General features: G+C 35.2%; 1 protein-coding gene across 1 annotated transcript; it reads right to left on the bottom strand.

The window, feature by feature from the left end:
- Positions 1 to 1,235: 1,235 nt before the first annotated feature.
- Positions 1,236 to 18,116, bottom strand: LOC105158184 (protein transport protein SEC24 C). The gene is made up of 26 exons (XM_011074835.3): positions 17,958 to 18,116; positions 17,770 to 17,830; positions 16,699 to 17,657; positions 13,360 to 13,569; positions 13,073 to 13,147; positions 12,799 to 12,897; positions 10,143 to 10,254; positions 9,633 to 9,760; positions 8,792 to 8,911; positions 8,182 to 8,262; positions 7,836 to 7,913; positions 7,613 to 7,705; positions 7,150 to 7,204; positions 6,731 to 6,807; positions 5,773 to 5,844; positions 5,574 to 5,657; positions 5,249 to 5,368; positions 5,062 to 5,130; positions 4,335 to 4,412; positions 4,016 to 4,154; positions 3,585 to 3,749; positions 2,853 to 2,998; positions 2,588 to 2,773; positions 2,093 to 2,181; positions 1,955 to 1,986; positions 1,236 to 1,731 (listed from the first exon to the last, which is right to left on the bottom strand). Exons 3-26 carry the CDS (start codon positions 17,557 to 17,559, stop codon positions 1,625 to 1,627), a joined length of 3,276 nt encoding a protein of 1,091 aa, XP_011073137.1. The 5' UTR covers positions 17,560 to 17,657; positions 17,770 to 17,830; positions 17,958 to 18,116; the 3' UTR covers positions 1,236 to 1,624.
- Positions 18,117 to 19,259: the final 1,143 nt, after the last annotated feature.

Raw genomic sequence — 19,259 nt, 5'->3', positions numbered from 1 at the left:
CTGACTCACAGAAATTGCCTTATGGAAGCTCATGATGCATGAGTATAATTAGAATCCCTAGACTGCGTTAGTGCTCTAATTAGTTTGAGAAATTATTAATACCCTACTATGTGGTGGAGTTACGTAACCTTTGTATAGTATGGTGAAAATATCAACTCTACCTTGCTGAAATTTTAATTTTAAAAAAATATCTAATGTTGGATGAATGTTATAAAGGGGGGGGGGGGGTAAATTACACCACCTTTCTGAGATTTGGTATAATTATACATAAGCCTCCTGCAGTTTAAGAAATTACATCTAAACCCTTGACGTTTATCTCTATTTAATAAATAGATCTCTCTATTTAATAAAGATTCATCGAATTTGCTGATATTAACAAAAAAAATTGAATAACAATGCATATTTACTCCCAATTGACTTATAACTGATTTATTACAAGTCAAACATTAATATTTTTTAACCAAACTATCCTTATACACTTCACACGCTAATGCATGTCAGGATATGTATTTTCAGCCCTCTAAGGGTAGTTTAGTTAGAAACAAAATTATTTGATTTGAAATAAATCAATAATAAGTCGAACAGGGGTAAATACGAATTTTCATTCAATTCTTTTTTTTTTTTTCTAATATCAGCCTATTCGGTGAATTTTGACAAATACATGAATCTATTTGTTAGACAAAAATAAATATCAAAATTCTAGATGTAATTTTTCAAATTGTAAGGGGTCTACTTGTAATTATACCAAACTTTAAGAAAAGACGGTATAATGATCCCTAAAAAAATGTAAAATTCTAGGTCAAACGAATGTTATTATAAATAAAAAAATGTACAAATTCTAAAAAATATGTAGCATTATAATTCAAGGCTCAAAATGATATTTTGGACAATTCAATACAAAATTTGAATAAACTCTAAAGAAAACTAACATAATGAAACGGTTGGACGAATGTAATTATTAGAGGGCATGAATAATTTATCAAATGAGACAAAACTTTGCAATTGTATCAAACCTTAAAATTCAGAGAAATGTTCATTTCTTCACTATAGGGTCGAACAATATAAATAATATAGATTAATCATATTAATAGTTGCCCTTAAATATCTAAGATTAACGTATTGAAATGTGTTTCAATTGCAAATTTTTATTTTTTTCTGTTAGTCAAGAGAATCATTGCTCTGATAAATATAATATATATGGAAAAAGGAGAGAATAGATCAATGAGAACGGTACAGAATCCTAATTAAATTTGATGTCTTCATTGCAATAAGTACAATGTATGGTCAGGTCCATCTCTAAGACAACCTTGTTTGTACATTTCAAGTTTACATTGAAAAAGATTGTGCTAAAAATAGATGTGAACTACACAAATGCAAAACCTTGTAAGATTATTACTATCATTCACCCTCTATATGGTAGCCCATCAATCCCCTTCCTTCTGAAAAAATTAAAGCCCCAAAAGTAAGGGAAAGAAACAAGAAAAGGTAAAGTAAAAACTCAACATATCCATTAAGACCTTCATAAAAGTGGACATATAGCACAAATCTCCATCCTGCCAGCTTCATGTCATGAGTTGTTCCTCTAAGGTAATCACAACTTCTAACAAAATTTGTGTGTGTATCTTCAAGTCATTTTACTTTGAATCTGCCTATGAATATGTATTAGGTACTCGACGTAAGAGAGCCCACTAGGTGTCTTGTCTTCTACCATGTAAGAGAAAAACATCATCCCTGAAATTAATGATGTAGATAGTAAGGAAACAAAAAGGAAAAGAATCTGTAAAGAGCAAATTGTAAAGGCCAAATAATAGTCATTGATAACAACAGCAATAGCAACAAGATGTTGAGAACCACCCCTCTTATTACACGGCAGCTGCTGATGAATAAGTATAACAATAACAATTTTCCAAAACAACAAGTAAGATTCACTAAAAAGAATCTCGCATTCACTAACCTGATGAATCTCCCTTCTTGCACAATTTCAAGCTGCAAATAAGAAAGAGAAGTGAAAAAGTGCACGAAGATAGTTTGGCATGTCACTCAAGAAGTTTTTGTTATCATGCCACAAGAAAGAATAAAGAATGATGGTTACCGTAGGTAGGAACATCGTTGGCGCCTTATTTCATTTACAATAGCATTCAACTTCTCCGACAACGGATTGTCATATTGCTCCAAAATAAACTGAAATGTGAAAAAAAAGCCATAAAATGTTATTTCTTTGCAACAATAGATTTCTGAAAATCTATACTGCCAATGAATTTACTGTTGCAAGTAACATGTTCTTTTGGTCCAGGAAATTAAATATACAAAACAAACAAAGAGCTGCAAAGATAAAATCAAAAAATTAGAAAACATGGAGAATGCTATTAAGATTGAAACACTGAAAATTAAATTTATTCCGCATGAATTACTGCATGCAAGATGTATAAGATATCAGTTTAACCTTTTCCAAAAGTAGAAATCCTAGATTTAGACTCTTGGCCGGGCGATAATCCAATTCATGTGCTCCCATAGTGCACTATGATAATAAATGAGTTTTAACATTTTAAAATGAGAATATCTAACTGTCAAGCATGTCAAAAAATACCTGATTCGAAATTTCTTCAACTGATGAAATGCCAAATAACTGTTGCAGAACATTTTGCTGAACAGAGGTACCAACATAAATCAAACAGTCTTGTCCATTCTCAAGTAGATATATTCCATCATCAGAAACGTGCTCGCTGGAAAGGGGAATAGAAGTAGGGATAATGGAATCATCCAATTCCAACTCCTGACATTTCAACATTAAACTATGAGATAAGCATACCCTTAAAACAATAATGACACCATCTATCGGAAAAACTTCATACCTTCTCATCAAGTTCATGAATGGCTATCATCCTAGGGTAAACCAATGGGATTACCAAAGGAGTAGGTAAAGGGGAAACATAATTCATCCAAAAGGACCTATCATCAATTCTCCCATCAGTACGCAGTCCATTGCTCTTGAGTAAAGCTGACAAATGAAAAACGGAACGGTCACAAAGCAAAATGCTACATATGATATGAGAAAAGAACCCAAAAGGAGGACTACAACAATAAATAAGTCAGATTAATACAAGTACAGCAACATGAAAATAAGATAAGGCTCTCTCAGTACATAATTCAGGTCAATACAAGTACAGCGACATGAAAATAAAGTAGGCTCTCTGACACGTATGAAGATATCCATCAGAAATCAATAGAATCTTCATATGAAATCCTACTGCTGTATGCTAGTAAATATGGAAAGTGGTTCATGTCATTGTGATGTGGCATTTGATCATCCACACTCATTATCCTCTGTTCTCAATTAGTAGAATGTCTTTTCTTTTAACCTATTTCGTGGTCGCATATAAAGGGCGTCAAACAACTAATGAGATAGAAACAACCCGTATTTGTTTTCAAAATTTTAGGATAAAATACACTGTTTGAGTTACCATAAACAGAATCAAGCTATCCATGGTTTCTCCTACAAACTCAAAAGAATCAGTTATTTGGAAGAAGCAGCTCGAGTTAAAAGAGAAAAAACAATGAAATCATTCTAAGTATATGAACCGTACCGAGTGTATATAAAGGCAACAATTTAAGTGCTTCAGGCAGAATAAGTTGACCAGAAGATGATACTGTAGCGCAGAACTTCCTGTATGAATATAAAACGTTGATGCAAGCATTCGTAGCTTGATCTCTGACTTGAGCAAGAGGACCTGATGGAATTTCATTAGCCGCTGTTGCAAGAAAATCAGAGTATCAGAGTGAGTACACTAATACTGCCACATATAACATATGAGCCAAACAAAAGTTTCCATTGTAGAGCAGCTCAATGCAATAACCAGATGCAATACAACTGAAAAAACAGAGAAGATTCAGGAGGAAGGAAGGATATAGCAGAGACCAAATTCTATTTGCTATAGGTACAAACAAGCACAGAGAGACACCAGCAAGGGACAAATTGAAAAGGCAGAAGTCCAACAAAATTATAACAGCGAAGTACCTTGCTTCAAGATACAAGCAAATTGGGTATCTAAGTCAGCAGATCGGAATAGATTACTCAACATGTTGGTGCAGGGTAAAGACAAGGTTGAAACTCGGATTCTCCTTTGGCCATATACAGTGGTGTAAAGAAGAGCACACTAGAGAACATAAACATGTTAAGTGATTAGATGACCAACAACTTCTCCAACATACAGAAAGAAGAAAAATCAATAGAAAAAATCTCGTTTTCCCTGTGAAAATAACAAGAAAATTTCCATAGATGATACAAATATAATTTTCCGAACAGATGATATTACTGCAGCCAATTATAATTATACCTGAAAAGCACATTCTGATCCTTCCTGCAACTTATCATCATGTTTTAGGGACACCATTATTGTCTTGTCACAGTCAATCTAGAAAAAGGAAGATTCATTGAAGACGAAAAGTCAGTGCCACAAGTAAACATGAATTGGAAAAGATACACATGTAAATGCATTAAAAGTTCCCTATTTGTAAGTGGATAAATCTTATTAAATAAAGCAAGAGAAGAATTTACAAGGAACAAGGTTATATGCAGCTCTTGTGCAATGAGAACATTATAGAGAGAGAGGCAGACAGAAGTCAGAATGAGAAAAATTTTAGAAAATCCCAGTGTGGTTGTAACTACAACAATAATAATATACAGGACTAAACTCCGTATGGCTAATAATCGTATCCAATATGTGGCATAAACAATAGATAGAAGGTAACAAGGAAATAAATCATTTTCTTTATTGAATACAAAGCAGTGAACAAATGCAAAGTAGGAGATACAGAAATTTCAAAATTATTTTCAGCGATCAGATGGACAGATATGTGAGACATCAAAAAGTTGCTGTATAGGCAAGACGTGCCAATCGGCGAGTTCAGGGATCCAAAAAGTTCTGTTTCTAATATCTTGATCTATCTTGTTAATAAATACAAGATTAGTAATTAGAAAAATAATTTTATAAATGGAGATGCATATACATATATATATATATATATTATGTTTGTGTATGAGGAAGCGAAAGAGGGGCATACTGCAGGTAGATCCACATCTGTTGGAATGCGCTTACAGAAGTTCCCAGAATATTCCTGAACTTGAATACCCTGGTAAGATAATACAAAATGTTCATCTTCACTGGCCAAACACTCAGTTATGCCCTGAAGAAATTTTGTGATCTTCACACAAATAACAAGCAAAGAAATCCAAACAACTAGAAGTCACCTGGCTGCATCTAACACGCATCACGGCCTCAAATCCTTGTGGCCTCATGACATTCCATCGAAGATCATTGTAAAGCTTAGCAGCATCAGAAAGAGCTGAAAAGGGATAATAATAGTACACCTGGAGAGAAAAGAAAGCCTTTAATATGCAGAGCTTTTAAAATTATGAAAAACTATTCTATATGCATCTCAGGCTTGTAGAAAACTAAATAAATGGTTTGAGAGGGCGTAAAAAATTCATATTGGATTATAGATGATACGATCACAAAATATGATATAATCACTCACAATACTATACGCCTAAAGAATCCAAATATTTAGTATACCTGGCCCCCAGTAGTCTTTGGTACAACAGAGAGAGAAGCAATATCCACATATGTTTGAGTGGTAATGAACAAGTCAACACAGACCTGAAAGTGTTTAGAAATAATTAATAAATGGCAAGAACATAAATTGAATTGATCCAAAGTTGAAACAAAAGCAATGAACAAGCATCATGTAGTTCGGAGTGAATATAAAGTTCACCTGGTACTCTGCAAATTCAATGGCCATGGTTTTTAGCGTTTTGTCCACAGGTTGGAGTAGTTTGTGAGCTTCCTGAAATCCAAGTTTAATGCAATTAATTGAACATTTAGTATCTGGTGGTTTCTATGGTTCATGAACTTAAAGATGGCAGCAGGGACACAACAAACTTGGCATGTCATTTCTTAAAAATTTGGGGCACAGCTCGTAGACAACTCTCCGAAACATTATATAAATATATATATGTGTATATATATAGATTTTTTCATGTTCTAGAAGCATTCATATAATTATATATTACATACATATATGCTTGCGCAATATGTATGTGTCAAAAATGAAAAAAGAGTTTTGACTTCGATAAAGAGACGTAAAGAAAGCAAGCTTGGATGAGGTAACACTAACTTTTCAAGTATTCCTAGAAACTTTTGTTCTTGTTAATTTTCAATTACCCATATACTTTCTGAAGTATATGAAAGAAAAAACTTGAAGTAGTTTTTTCAAATCTAAAAGAAAGAACATATATCTAAATTTGATGGAACAACTCCTCTTAGTGACTGTCCAGAAAGGATGACAAAACAAAATATATGCTCACCAGAATCCTCATTACATGGCAAATAATAGTGCATTAATACGATTCACAGAACTCAGAGAGACTTAGACAACAGTGTGGTTCAACTAGAATTTAAAGAGATTAGCTAGCCAACTTTTCAAAGAACTTTCTTTCTTCGGAGCACAAAAATTTGAAATCACATTAATCCCCACTCCTCCCCCCCCCCCCCCCCCTCTCTGTCTGTCTCAATCCTGGTAGTGTGAGGGTCTTTTCCCCCTCCCGCCTCAACACACACATGCACATATATCGATATACATACATGTAGGTTCATGTATAAATTCATATGGAAAATTCTCGATAGATAAGCACAGCGTGAAATAAAAACAAATCTATATAGGGCATGTATACCTTTTCACCTGCTGATATATTACTTCTGCCTTCTGCTTCTCTTGCAGAAAGGGATCCAATGCCAGTTGAAGGCAATACTATAACATCAAAAACCAAGTGTCACAGAGGAGCAATATACAGCATGGAAAGCCTAATATGGAAACAAGGCACTAAGAAATTCAAGAGAAAATTTGTAATACCTATACATATATATATATATAGAGAGAGAGAGAGAGAAACACACACACGGTCAGAAGATACAGGATTGTTTATCCAACTAGTCTCATATGTAGAACAATCTAACAGAATTTGATCGATGCATGAAAATAATAATTGTTAAATAGAACACAAACAAGTTCAACAAGATGATTTTTACAGTTTAAATATGCTCGAAAACATGTATGAGTATGTTACATATGAAAGAAAACTTGCTTGCTTACCGGATTGGAAAACAAGAAGTTTGCCACCAGTATTTTTCATCGCCAAGAAAGCAGCCTAAGGAGAGAAAGAAGAACAAGGCACAACTAAGAATTAATACAATTCACATGCTTAAGTCATGCCAAAATTATAATGAAACGGCATGTATCGCCATAAGTTCTCAGAAGTAGTGGCTTAAAATTGATTCTTCCTCCTGACGGATTCCTAGAGAAATATGCTATGCCAGAAGTTCCAAGATTTCTCCTTAACTGCTACTTGTCTTACCATGACTAGTCCTGAAATCTTTGGGCTGAAGAAGATATTATGAACGTTTCACAGTCCTAGAAAGAGTATATACCCTAATTATGGATAATTTTTTTAATAAGATTCACTAAATACTTCCCCTACCCAAGTGAAACTCCACTAACTGAGTGCTTAGAGTTGTTCACATGATATAAGCAAGTGTTAAGTATCATGGTACCGAACCTTTACTGCGGCACCAAAAGCTGAATCAGCAATTCTATTATTCTGAAACATTGTAGGAATGCTTTCCAGCAATATCTCCAAATGTTGACGGCACTGCATTTACCAAAGTTATTCTCAACCACTTGGCAAAATTATAACATAAGGGGGCTTGAGATACAGCAAACATATAACTAAATTATTTTGCACACAGGTAAAACCTACAATTAACAGAATAACACCTCACCTCAGCAAGTTGTACTATAACATCACTTTCAAGAGGAGTGTAGACATCTTGTACGTCAGGAACTATAAGCATCAATGGCTGCAACAAACCAAACAAAATAAAGTTTAGCAAATATTGCAGCAACATTCGTTCTATACTGATGGAAGCCATTATCTGGCTCCAGGGATGAGGTGATCAACATGATCAGTCTAAGGACTTCCACATCAGGAAAGTTAAAGACCATCTCAGAAATGAAATAACAATGAGTATAATTGTTATAACATATTGGCCCAAGGTAAAAGAACCTAAATGTTTCAAGGACACGTAATATGTCAATTGATGACCAAAAGGGCGACTCTCCACCAACCTGCTGTAGTGCACGTTTTAAGTTGTAGAAGTGAATGGTAGAGTCAAATGTAGCAATGCCCACCATAGTTCGAGGACCCTCCTGCAGAAAAAAACCAACCATGTAAGCTTGCTCTTTCTCTAGGAACCGATATTCAAAAGATCATTCTTGTCCTCCTTCCTGAGTGGAAAACAAAGGTTTATGCAGCCAGAGAGTTATCTTGAAATGGTTACTGAAGTAATGATGTCACATGCCTTAAAGATTAATCAATGGTTCTATAGCTCTTGCAAATCCATAAATCTTATAGATGTCCTCGAAAATTCTATATGAGAAAATACTTGGCATCTGCTCTGTTGATTGGAAAACGGCAACAGTATAAAGAAATTCAAGAAAAGCATGTTGAGGCCTACCACAAGGACAACTCAACCCATAACTATCATATGCTAAAAGCGCGAAATTTTTCCTTTCAAGAATTGCAACTATTAATTTCAAAAGCTTAGACGAGAATTCAATCTTAACATCAACTTTAAGGAAAAAATACTACAGCAATTAGACTCATCAATCATCAGAAACTTTATAGAGAGTGCTCAAGATAAATGTTAATGCATGAAGAATACATCCATGAACTTACAGGAAGATCCGATATTACTTGGCTGATTGCACTGCATGCTGCTGCAGTCGCGCCAGTTTGTATGGCATTCATTGATACATCAATAAGGAAGAAAAATACTGCGGGCATTGGATCTCGCACCTGACACATAGGGCACATGGATGCAAATGACAAACACCTTAAGAATGATTAATAACACTTGATCACCCAGATACAGAAAAAAGGGCCTTGGAGGATCTCAGCAAAGTTTAAATGCGAGACTAAAGTAAATATATTATATCCAGCACCAGATGAAACCACAACAGGAAGGCCAAGCTATCCTGAGTACCCACACGCTTACAACATTCATACAAATAACTAGCTATGTAATTGAGAAATACCAGAATTCAGATTTGCAAAGACAAAGATGGGTACCAATGAAAATTTATCATGTTGATTGATCTACCTCATATTCATCATAATTCCGTTCAACTTAAAACCCATACAGAGTATATAATATCACATATTCACATATATTATTAACAAAATATGTCAACTCATATCTCTAGTCCAAAACAAATATTTCAGAAGGATTTGTTTAGTAGCTCAGCCCCAAGACTGGATGAAGCTTTTCGGCATTGTTTTTCCAGAAAGGCATCCAAATATATGTTAAATTAAGTAGCATTACCTATCATGAAGAACCTTTAGATGCTGTCGGATACCAATAATATAAATCTTACATCCAAAAAGGCCTTCTATCAAATGAATCTTCCAGGTCACTTTGATTTAAAATACAAACTATTCTCCAAACATTAAACCAAACTAAAATGTTAAACCCCCCATTTCCTTGTAACATTAACTTTCATCACCATGTGGTACTAACCATGTATTCCTTAGAAGCAATAAATTCAACAGTTCCCCTGCATAGTTCAGGCCTTTCATCAGCATCTCTGCGTCGACCATCCGGACCTAAGTTGCAGTGATAATCACGTGGAGTTTCATCCGTAAACCCTGCGAATGACAATTTAAGAAGTGTGGACCAATAGTTTGATAACTTCATATGCTATATGAGACCAACAGTTAAAATAGGGCAACAAATTCACGGAAGATATGATACAAAAATAAATGCAGTAATTGATCACATGTGATCCTATAATGACGAACAGACAGCATCGAATTCGATGGTCATGGATTTGAGGCTTAGTTCGGACTGACAGACTGGTTTTGATATTCAGATCTCTTTTTCAAGTGTTTCTAACTATGCAAATGCATTAACAGCATCTAATGGATATTAAATAGCAGCCATAATCAACTATTTCCTTATTCCAACAAGACAGCACAATGATAACTAACTAATTATTACACAGACATTCAGCGAAAAAGTTAACCTTACCACAAAAGTTACAAATGAAGCGTCGGCCTTGATCAATAAACTTCATGAAAGGATTAATGTAACCTTTGCAACGAGAACACCGAACAGGACCGCTTTCCCCAAAATCGACAACCTAACAGGCGTAGTAACAATTCACATCAAAAGAGTCAATCACTATATTACCCTAATAAATAGTCAAGTGCCCATGAAATAAATCTGGATGATCTCACAGTTAAACATGAAGTCGTATCATAAACAAACTAACAACCATTAGTTTAGGTGATAATTGTAAAAAGTCTATAAGTTCACCAAATATCACCTAATCCTAGTTGCTCTCTCTTCCCAAGATCAAAATGCTCCTATTTCCTTTTCCTGAAGAGCACAAACAATATTCCATTTCCTCAACTGACAAATTACTGTATAAAAGGTACTCTTACTTAAAAGAACTTGATCTGGCTGACACTGAGTATCAGATGTGGCAATGGTCCAATGACTGCATTAGGTGGAAGTTAGCAGTAATGGAAGAACTTTCAGCAAAGTCAACACATTGCATTATACAATCAGAATAACCTCTTTTGAAATCGGATGGCTAAGTAATGGGAATGCTTACTGGTTTACTAGTTCGATTGATTAAATTTATCTAACCATTGGTTAAACTGGTAAGATCACCATATGTAAAAATAATTAATTTATATCTATAACATTGCAACTAATAGTAAAATTAAGAGAATATAGGCCATTTTCTCATCACTTTTTCCAAGTGTTCATCAGAATATAAATGATAAACATAACGCAATAAGAACTTTAGTCCGCTAACTAACCAACAAGTATACGAAAACATCCATAATCCATTAACCAATTCAACAAACTTGAAAGACTAATCCACCCAGCCTTTGAGATGACAATTTCTCTTCAGGCGAAATTTTTGTAATATAGTCATTCCACTTCATGAAAGCTGATTCAGTTAATATACCATGTAAGTGAAGGCTTCAAGTTAAGAAAATGCAGTTGCAATTGCTTGGAAGACCACCCATAAATCTCATTGCCATCTCTTTGCATTAATGTTCAGAAAACCCATTTGAAATTGCTTAATTTGCTTGTGTAATAAATCATTTCAACTCCTTTAATTTATATTGAGTAGCTCTGCAACAAAACTTGCATTTATCATAGACCCCACTTTGAAAAAGAACAAAGTTCAGCTATTCATTTCTAAAACAATACCCTGCTTTAATAAGCATTATTGAAATATTAACTAAGTAAGAATAGCCAAAAAAGTACGAGGGAGAGTAAAGGGAATGAGGAAGGACGAAAGACAACCCTCTTTTAACTTGCCGTAAAAGAAACCCAGAGGTATACTAGAAGACAAAAAAAAGTTTCCGATGATCACTAATTAACCATTTTACCAGTTTTTTATCCGGCACCGGCTATTTTTAGCAATAATCTTTACTATACAAGTCCTCTACTTCATGAAGCTGATACATGAAAATTGAAGGCCTCAAATTAATAAATTGGAGTTCAAATTGCTTTGAGACAACCCATAAATCTCACTGCCATCTCTCTGCATTATTGTTCAGAGAACCCATTTGAAATTGCTTAGTTTGCTTCTGTAATTCCCATCATTTCAACTCCTTTAATTTCAATTAAGTAGATCTGCAACCAAAACTTGCATTTATCAAACACCCAGCTTTCGCAATAACAAGTTGAGGTGTCCATTTGTAAAACAATACTGAGCTCTAATAAGCATTACGGAGCTAGATATTGACCAACTACGAAACCCATAAGTACTGCAGCAAACAAAGAGTCAGCATGCTGAAATGGTTCTCGGCGATCACTGATCAACCGTTTTACTAGTTGTTACCCGCTTAGCACTGCTTTTGACCAGGTCTGACCAAAAAACAATCATTTCCTACCAATTGACCCAGAAAGAGGTTTATGACCATGTTAAACAGCCAGTCTAACCCACTTTGGGACGTTCATCATTAGGAATATCACGCTAGTCAAATTTCAGGCCGACGTAAGTACAAAGAGGCCCCAATACAAGGATCAAAAACATGTGTGGGGCTAGGTAAAAGACACTAACATCTTGTATTATTAATAGGAATTGGACAGGAAGCATCATGATTTATCAATCAGACATACAACTGTTAAACTATTGTCGGAAGAGCTTCCAGTAATTCCTGTTATCAACCAATGTTCCCGAATTAGCTTTGCACATCTCTAATTCCTAAACATCATATCCAATTTGGTCAATGCTTCTCTAGAAACACTGCTTAAAGGTAAACCAAAACATTCAATCTCCTTGGACGGTTGGATCTATTAAAAGCATAGCTTACCTCCTCAGGAAAACATTCAACCATAAGAAATGTGTTTCAAGAGAGAGATAAAAACACACTGGATAAAGTAGAATTCAAGCATAAAACAATGGGCAAACATCAAATATAGTGACCATCTTATATTGCCTTAACACAGACTTGAGCATGAATTTAGGAATGGAAAGAACACATGGTGTGCATAATAGTTTTTTAGCTGGTGATATAATGATCCTAACATGGACATCATTAGAGAAAGCAAATGTCTTCATGAAATATCAGGCCACAACATAAAATACATAGGTAAAGAATGAAAAGCCAAAAATGAAGTGGAAATTATTAAGAAAAAAATTGATATTTGACATTACTTGGATGGGCTCCTCAGACGGATGTGGAAGAGCTAAAGGCTGGACCAATAACGCCAACTGCATTGCAGATGTCGACAGAAGATCTACAGTACATGGAATCTAATAAAATAAACAAAAGCATCTATTGTTAATTGCAATCTAAAACTCAAGGGAAAAGTCCCAACTAAAATTTGTCATGAGGAAACTGATAAAAAGATCAAAATTATAACAGAAAATAAACACCAATGGCTAAAAAATAACTTTAAATAAATATTGATGCAATTAGATATCTGACCTGGTTTATGGTACACCTTATGTAACGTGGACTGCAATTCCCAGTGTCTTTGACTATATAATCACTTGTTGCAGGCTTAAGAATAAAAGATAAAATTAAGAATCAGGAAAGAGACACACCCTAAACATGTTAACATGGTATGTCATAGGCAAATATATCACTCAGTTCACAATTAGATCAGGTAATGTGAACTAGGGGCCATAATACTAAACAAATATGAAAAAGTCACAGAACATTTCAATAAATAAATATGATGGATATGCAGATATAACAATACTGCTACATACCGGAGGAGGGTTGGCCTGATTGTCATGACGGGTCTCATGCAAAATTACACTAGAACTTGTGGAAAGGCGGGGAATCTGGTTAGGATCAATTTTTGATTGCCCTGTTTGACCCAAAGACATAGATTGATTTGGAAGTGGTGGTTGCCCTGGTGGCATCCCAAACATCTGCTGCTTCTGCATAGCACCAGGGATTGGGGGAGGTGGAGCCACCTAAACCAAACACTTGATTTAGAATGCAACTCAATCAACATAATCTTAAAGTGCAACGCCAAAGACAAAACATGCTACATTGAACTTGATAAGTTCATATGATCCCACTAATGGTACGTTAAATGCGAAACCATCTAGGTCAGATTAGGTATACTCCTGAAATCAAACAAGGTTATTCAGGTCAATGTTGATTATCTATTGGAATCCAAGAGAAAGTCAAATTCCTCCTGAAAGCACAGGTACATCTAGAAAACAATAGCCAATTATTAATGAAACACCAATTATTAATGAAACAATAGCTGCATGCACGTGGTATGCATGTATTTTATTCAGGAACAAATACTTGAGCAAACATTTGCATAAAAATAAATTAGTAGGTTCCTTCAAGTAATGCACACAAACCAGTTACTATCTTTTCAAACAACTTTTACTTCATGAGTATTTTCAATGGTGAGGAAAATCTATACTTTCTCCTATCATGATGGAAGATTGATGGGATATTTACAGATGAAATTCGCATCATTAGCCTTTTATCAGCAAAGCACATTTCTTGAAAGATGTTAAACTAAAAATCTTACCAAAACCCAAATAACAATAAGTATTTTGAGAAGATATATGAGCAATGAAAAATCTGGAACCAAAAGCATTCGACATTGTAACTTTTTGCAATGAGTAAATGCCTGAAAATAGTTAAAATTCAAGATACCTTCAATCATGTCACAAAGGAGGTATCCTGATTTTTGCTGGCATTAATTAATATCAGAAAATATATTCAATTCTGGCGCAGTCATGTTTTTACTTAACTTGTAAGCGATCAAACAAATATAAGACAACTACAGAAGCAATTATTTCTGTCCGCCTTCCCTCTTTTAGTTATTGAATAAGTAAACATAGAACAGTTAAATTGACTAGTTCCTTCAGGTCGCCTCACTCTTTCACAATGACTCACAACCAAGTTTCCAAACTGGAAAGAGGTACAAAACCTCCAAAACAGGAAATGTCCTTTCACTTTCATTAGGTTCTGAGTTACAATCCTCTCCAAGTACACATATAACATTCATGCCTAATTAGTTACAAAAGCCAAAAGCAATCCATCCATCTCAACTTCAGGAAAACAGCCAGTCTTATGGACTCTTTCGTATGCCTCAAACTAGTTGAGTGCGCCAACAGGCACGAGTACAAGGGGAGACTGCTGTAGTAAGAAACTTTATTTACAGATTCATATGATTATCTTGGATGAAACTCACTAATTTCTTTTATCCAATACATACTTTTTGGCTATGCCAACAAAGGATGACTTAACGAGTGGGCATCCCCTCATATTTGCAGATTATCTTCTTGTTTTTTCTTCTTTCTCTTCCCACAGGCATCAAAACTCTACTACAACCCTCAGTACATTTTTTCTTTTTGTCTTGTTTTCTTCAACTAGTCATTTTCTCCTCCCCTTAGCCATCCATCATCTACCAGACACCACTTTTAGATCCACAATGACTACATAAGATGCTTTCTTAGAGTAAATACAATTCTTAATTATTATATCCTTTATAAGCTTCTGGGACAATTAAAAGAGCTTTTTAAGTGATTCTGTAATTTTTTGTGTTTAAGATGTTGAGTGGTGGGCGTAAATTGGTGATTAAAAAGTAGGTTGGGTATAACAGATCAATTTTTATGTTTGGGATATAGTATTGGTAGGAGTGTTGAAACTGGTGGGAGAAAGTGCATCACCAATGGACGCAGATGGTCCTGGAGTAGTGGGGAATTATAGGTGTGGAATGTCGAAATTGCAACTATGAAACAGAGGCAATTAGTGGGCTGCTTAGAAATAGAGAACAAGTAAAGTAGGTGGAAAAGAAAAAGGATACATCCATTGTCAACTTTTGTTTTTTGGCTATGAGTGGACATGTTGCCTGCAAATTCCTAACCCTTTAATTTCTGAAATTCTTATCCAAGAATCATAGTAAGACATACCCATAAATATATTTTGCTAACTTAAATGTAAAACTCGATGCAAACAGTTAAGAAGACCGGTCAGCAGCCAAGAAGATTATTTCCAACTAGAATCATATTACATAGCCAAAGGCCCATCTCAATTTTCTTATGGAGTAACTCATGGTAAATATTCAATTAATGATAATGAAGATAAATACTTAAAAACGACCGCATAATTATTTGTAATATTCATTTTTTTGCAAATGGCACCATTTATAAAAGAAATTATATAATATAACCGAAACTTTGGTTGGTACTTACTACTTAGTTTAATTTTTTGGAATAGTATCACTGTACTGGATATGAAAATGAAAGCCTAGTTAGGCTAGCAGAAAAACTAGGGAAGTCTTTGCAGGAACTCTAAACAACTTCAGCTCAGATCCTCTAATCAACGAAGTCCATGAAAGGTCAAATCTTCAAAAAGTGAAGTATGTCAAACAGTAAAGGTCATTTACCTTTCTGAACATATGGTCTTTAGCTTGTAAGTCATATTGTCAGCCACTCATCCACCACTACCTTGACAGATCTCCAATTCTCATTAAACAGAGCCCTTTCAAAGGATAAAGGCCAAATTTTTTACTACTGATTTCAAAATATAACAGCTTTGCACCGAGATACACAAGAAGGCGATTGCACTACATTTGAAAGAGTTTAAGAAGATATTTTCCATCTCTAGATCAACAAATGTGATATCATTTGTGATTACAGATTGTTGTGCTGAGTACCCAGTTATTTCAAGTTACACTAGCATGTGTCTACACAAAAATGTTTTGCAGTATCTATATGGTGTAGATAGTTTAATTTTGGTAAGTCAGAGTGCGACATTTGGTTCGATACTAGCAAGATACCAACCAAGTTATATAAGTAAACCAGACTCAGGCTTCACCTCATAATAATTGAAAATAGCAAAAACTCGGTTCATTAACGTCTGGAACCAAAGTCTTTCCAATAGCTACAGTCTGGCACTTACTCCAGACGCATATTTAACACACTTAATTAGTCATTGCTCATTCTGAATAACATATGTGAGTCTTCAGGCTAGCAAACATCAAATTGAAAATTATTAAACAATGAGAAACAAAGAATCCTTCAAGAGACAATAGTATTCACAAGATGAGAAATATCCAATCGAAAATTCACCTGCTGTTGCTGCTGTGGTGGCCACGCCTGCATCACAAAAGGAGAACCTGAAGATTGAAGGACACCCGGAACTGGTGGTGAGAATGGCAATGAAGCCGGTGGGGGTGGCATGTTTTGTGGTGATGCTGAAAATGGTGGAGCTTGGGACGGGGCTGAAAATGGGGAAGCCGGTTGCCCAATGGAAGATGATACACCAGCAGGTGGACTACCAAAGCTAGGACGCACTTGTAGAGGCTGAGAAGATGGCCTAGAAGATAACATTGGTGGAGATTGCTGAGGTCCGACAAACGGCCTTGGCATACCACCCATGGCAGGGGGGAACCGTGGCCCACTTTGCACCATCCCTGGGGCAAATGCAGGTGGTCCATTACTAACTGGACCATGGGAACTCATTTGCGGTGGAGCAGTAGGACCTGATGTCAGAGGAGAAGATGCAAAAGGTCCTGGATGAGGGCCAGCTCCAGAATTAGGGGGAGCAGCAGTTCCAGTTATGGGAGATGGTAATGCCCCAGGAGGCGGAGATCTAGATGCAAAGGGAGGAGGCCGAGACCCGGGTGGTGGGCCAGTGGGTCTAGCGGGCACCATATTTGGAGGCAATGTAGTTTGGGCAGGATTACTGGGAGGCATAGGACCTCTTGCAAACACACCAGGCGGAGGTGGGCCTGGTCTGCTACCAGTAAAAGGCGGAGGCTGTTGGCCGAGCAGTGAGGTATTAGGAGGTCTAGTGGCAGTACCACCAACATTACTCGATTGCTGCTGATTAGGCTGATTAATCTGAAGATTTTGCATATTATTAGCAAGTGCATTAGGGTTATAATTTGGGGGAGCATTCCCCGGTCTAGGTCCTCCCGGAGTAGCCATCAATTCAGCTAGTCAGAAATCTCTAATATTCAAAACCCCGGATCTTTAACAATACCACACTTTCTGTACACTTCACCCTCAGTTCAATCCAACCAAATCTGCACACCAAAAACGACCCAACTAAGACGACAAATCAGGAAACAATCCCTCCACCATGACACAAACTTCACAACAAGAAAAACGTAAAGCGGATCATGAACATGACAAAACCTGTAATGGCAGCCGAAATCCCGGTCCGTCACAACAGACCGCTTTCCGGCCAGATACTGATCTGCAAAAACAAGGAACTATGATTGCACTGAACAATCGGATCCAAAAATCCAACCAAAAATAAAAACATAAAACGAATTCGCCGGTATCTTGCACATTAACAACAGTGAAAAGACAATTGGTTATACCCGAATTCCGCACTGCAAAGATTGTACCTTTGGCTGAAGGGGTTTAGAATTGATTGATATTTATGGATTGAAGCAGTGGACTGGGGAGGGAAGAAAACGTCACGGCGAAAGAAGTGAATTTTCTGAAATACCGAAGCAAAAATTCATGTAATTGGGGTAATTAGTTGGAAAAAATAGTGCTCTTTTTAGCACTTTAGGGAACTATTGATGACGTGTACGCATCTCATTGGTCGAAACCATGCGTGTGACCTCAACACATATAATTTTGGGTGCCAAACATGAAATATGAATAATGTCAAAATTGTATTTATTGTCACTGCTATTATTATATGCAAGAATCCCATCACATTTGGTACAATTGTACATAAATTTTTTATAATTTGAGATTTGACACTCTTAAGTTTGCTTGGATAATAATTAAGTCTTTTCGTTGGTTAAAATTTATCAAATTTATTAATATTAATAAAAATATATATATTTAGTCTCTGTTGACTTATTACTGATTTATTACAGGTTAAGTAAATATATTAATGATCAAATTATTCTCATATATCTTCTCACGTTATTGCATGCACATAAGGTATATTTTCATTGTTATGGGAGTTGTTTAGTTGGAAAAAATTGTTTGGCCTGCACTAAATCAATAATAAGTCAATTGAGTGCAAATATCAATTTTCATTCAATATTTTTATTAATATCAATAAATTCAGTAAAATTTCACTAAGGATTTGACCTATTTATTATACGAAAGTAAACCTACGGGTATTAGATCTAATTTTCTAAATTATAAAGGGTCTATGTGTAATTATATCAAACTTCAGGAGTAATTATCGCTTTTTATAACTTAGATGTTTGAGATATATAAGAATTTTGAATTTTTGGACTAATAATTAAGAGTGTTAATTACGTTTTATCATTTGAACTATGATCGTTTTTACGCATTTGTATCTAATTTTTTTTAATCAACTTACCATCTAAACTACACAAAAATATACACTTTGTCATTTATAACTATTTTGTCACCAAGTTTTTTGTCGAAAAACATCACATGCACCGCACATATGATATTTAAGGGTTATGTGATGTCATATTTTTCATATATGCACAGAATGTGATGTTTTTCTAGCAGAAAAAATCAACAAAAATATGATCATATGTAGCAAAGTGCAAATTTCACAAAATTAAAATGTTAAGTTGACACAAAAAAAAATAGATACCTAAATATAAAGACAAGCATAGTTCAAATGGCAAAATATAATTTACTCTAATTAAAATTGAAAATTTGTGATTTTATAAGTATGA

Source organism: Sesamum indicum, linkage group LG3 (assembly GCF_026168435.1).
Source record: "Sesamum indicum cultivar Baizhima isolate 11 linkage group LG3, ASM2616843v1, whole genome shotgun sequence".
NCBI lineage: Eukaryota > Viridiplantae > Streptophyta > Magnoliopsida > Lamiales > Pedaliaceae > Sesamum > Sesamum indicum.
This window is presented reverse-complemented; position numbering and strand designations above follow the sequence as displayed.

Coding starts and splice junctions, on each gene's coding strand:
- LOC105158184 (XM_011074835.3), bottom strand. CDS start 17,559: ATGGCTACTCCGGGAGGACCTAGACCGGGGAATGCTCCCCCAAATTAT. Junction 7,706..7,835: donor TTATAGTACAACTTGCTGAG/GTGAGGTGTTAT, acceptor TGGTAAATGCAG/TGCCGTCAACATTTGGAGAT. Junction 5,369..5,573: donor CAAAGACTACTGGGGGCCAG/GTATACTAAATA, acceptor TTTTCTCTCCAG/GTGTACTATTATTATCCCTT.